The sequence below is a fragment of the Vigna radiata genome, chromosome 1 (assembly GCF_000741045.1).
Source record: "Vigna radiata var. radiata cultivar VC1973A chromosome 1, Vradiata_ver6, whole genome shotgun sequence".
Taxonomy (NCBI): Eukaryota; Viridiplantae; Streptophyta; class Magnoliopsida; order Fabales; family Fabaceae; genus Vigna; species Vigna radiata.
The window spans coordinates 11,639,143-11,641,981 of NC_028351.1; the positions used below are offsets into that span (position 1 = coordinate 11,639,143).

Sequence of the window (2,839 nt, forward strand, 5' to 3'; positions counted from 1 at the left end):
TCGAACGTGACAATTCTATCGCCATGCAAAGAGCTGCAAACAACATCAACGCCTGGAACCGGATACGCAATCCATCTATCCGGATACTCTTCTTTTCCAATTTCTGAAGAAAACTGTATCTGGATACAACAACAGTGTATCCGGATACCTGCACCAAATTTGACATGTGCACGCCATCTTCATCTTCAAGCTTCGTCTTCTTCATCCGCTGGCGTCATCGGCCTCCTTCGTCTTCATCATCCCCTCTCCACAACCACACGTCTTCCACCTGCAAAAAAGAAGGATAATGTGTGTGCGAGAAACATACCTAGCAGATCTGCAGAGCTCCTACGTTAAAATGGATATTGCTTTTTTAAATTTACGTTAAAATCAGATTTTATTCACTTGGAATTTTCACAGTTACAGAGGGTAGATGAGTCTTTTGCCACTAAATCATCGCAAATCCTCTCCTTTTTGCGACATGGTGAAGACAGTGCATTCAACTCAGAATCATCGCAAATCGTCGCAAATCCATCGCTTGCAATCAGTTCAAACGAACGCAAAATTTAAAACTTTTCTCGCTCGCAAATTGATGTAAACAGTAAAATCAGTGCAAAGGAACACAACCTTAAAGGAGAATAAAATTAAGCATTAAAAATTTAAAATAAAAAGTACTTTGAAATAATTAATGATAAATACTGATATTTGAATTACTTTAAGAAAAAACGGTCTGCTATCATACTGACAAAAAAGAATCATTTTTCTTACATATATTCAAAAGCAACATGTGGTTGTCTTTTCATGTCTGGGACCCAGTACATAGAATATAGAACAAAAATATATTTATTTTAATTCTAAATTCATAAAATAAAGAAAACCAGAATAAATAGCAAGAAATATCCCTGTATCATCACTATAATAGAAGGGCATCTGAAAAAGAAAAAACATTGAGAAGAACATGAGCAATATTCCAGTTGTGCTTGTGGTACCACATCCAGCACAAGGGCATGTGAACCTCTTGATGATCCTGTCACAGAAGTTGGTCGAGAATGGTTGCAGAGTGGTTTTTGTGAACACAGAATTCGACCACAAGCGAGTGGTGAGTTCGTTTGGAGAGCAACAACAACATAGTACGAACCAGGCGATGAAGTTGGTTTCAGTTCCTGATGGGTTAGGAGCTGATGATGACAGAAATGATCTGGGCAAGCTGTTAGATGGTCTGCAGAACTCCATGCCAAAAGCACTTGAGAAGCTGATAGAGGATATGAACTTGAAAGGTGATGACAGAATCAGCTTCATTGTTGCAGATTTGTTCATGGCTTGGGCGTTGGATGTTGGAAGTAAATTTGGGATCAAAGGTGCAATAGTGTGGCCTGGATCAGCTGCTATCTTTGCCTTGCTTTGGAGTCTTCCCTCTCTTATTGATGATGGAACCATGGATTCTGACGGTAAGAATGATGTTATACTTTTCATATACTTTATCCAGAAATGTTCATATTATTATTTTTTTTCCTTTTTCATAAAAGAATACTGATTTTATTACATTTTAATTAAACTTAACTTGATGAAATATAAGTTCACTTATTTTTAATTAGATTTATTTTTTTTAAAATATAAATAAAATTATTATTATTATTTTTTTGTAAATAACAATCTTTGGCAGATCCAATATTATAATAAAATACTCGATTTATTTAGAAATAAATATTAAAATACCTATTCTCATTATTTGCAATTAATAATGATCAACCGTGAATTTTATCCATAAATATCTGGATCGTCAAATTTGTTGTCATCTCTAATTAAATCTTAAAGTAATTCCGATTGTTATAACATAATTTAAAGAAAATTTAAACCATTTATACATTTACATAAGAAAATATAATCACAATAAGTATATTATTTTATTTGATTGGATACAATTTTTTAAATTTTTTTCATGGCAAATCTGACATGAAAAGTCTTTTAGAAAATAAATTTATATATATTCTATGAGATAGAATAATTTATATTAAAAAGTATTAAATATTTTGATTACAAATGCAAGAAAAATTAATATTTTTACTTTAAAACAAAACTTGACAGAAAGAAAAGAGTATAAAAATATTATTTCATTTTTGTTTTTTATTATTAGAGTAAGTTTGCAAGTAAGTTATATATAAGTGGTCCTGACGTAAAATAAAGGTATTTTAAATTGTTGATTAGTGTTGATGATATATATCTGTAGAATATATTTTATATTGACTATTTTAAGTATTTATACCAATTAGAGAAGTAATATAGATGTTAGAAATGTAAAATATGATATATGTTCTATAACAATTTAAAAACTTGTACTTAAATCATGTCTAAACTAATCATAGTTATTAACAAAAACTAAACACTAACAACATCAAAGCATAATATGTATAGATGCTATACAATTCTATCCATAACAAGTACTAATTTCTAGTACATACAAAATATCTTAAACATGAGGAAAAATTTTCTTTAATTGTGTTTGTATCCAGCGCTTCCTCTTTCTAAAAAAATTACAATAAAAAATAAATATTAGGTTTTAAATAATATATATGAAAAATCTAATTGTGTTGTTTACTTAGTGTTTAATTATATATAATTGATTATAATTTATAGCTATTTACGAAGTTATCAAATTATATTTTTAGAAGTATTTAATGTATATAATAGAAGTATTAAACATTTAATAAATAATTGTCACAATAATGTTTTTTTTTTTATTTTATATTACAGGAGTAACATTAACAACGAAAGAGACAATTCAAATATCACCAAGTATGGCTGAGATGAATACAAGATGTAACGCCCCGGCAACTTACAGGGACTGTTGACTGCCCCCACA

General features: G+C 29.8%; 1 protein-coding gene across 1 annotated transcript in view; it reads left to right on the plus strand.

The window, feature by feature from the left end:
- Nucleotides 1-874: 874 nt before the first annotated feature.
- LOC106773302 (UDP-glycosyltransferase 83A1-like) overlaps nt 875-2,839 on the plus strand; it is an 18,402-nt gene continuing 16,437 nt past the window's right edge. Inside the window, exon 1 of the mRNA XM_022784814.1 lies at nt 875-1,427. Coding sequence (XP_022640535.1) covers nt 938-1,427 — 490 coding nt within the window. The 5' untranslated portion in view covers nt 875-937. The remainder of the gene's footprint in view (nt 1,428-2,839) is intronic.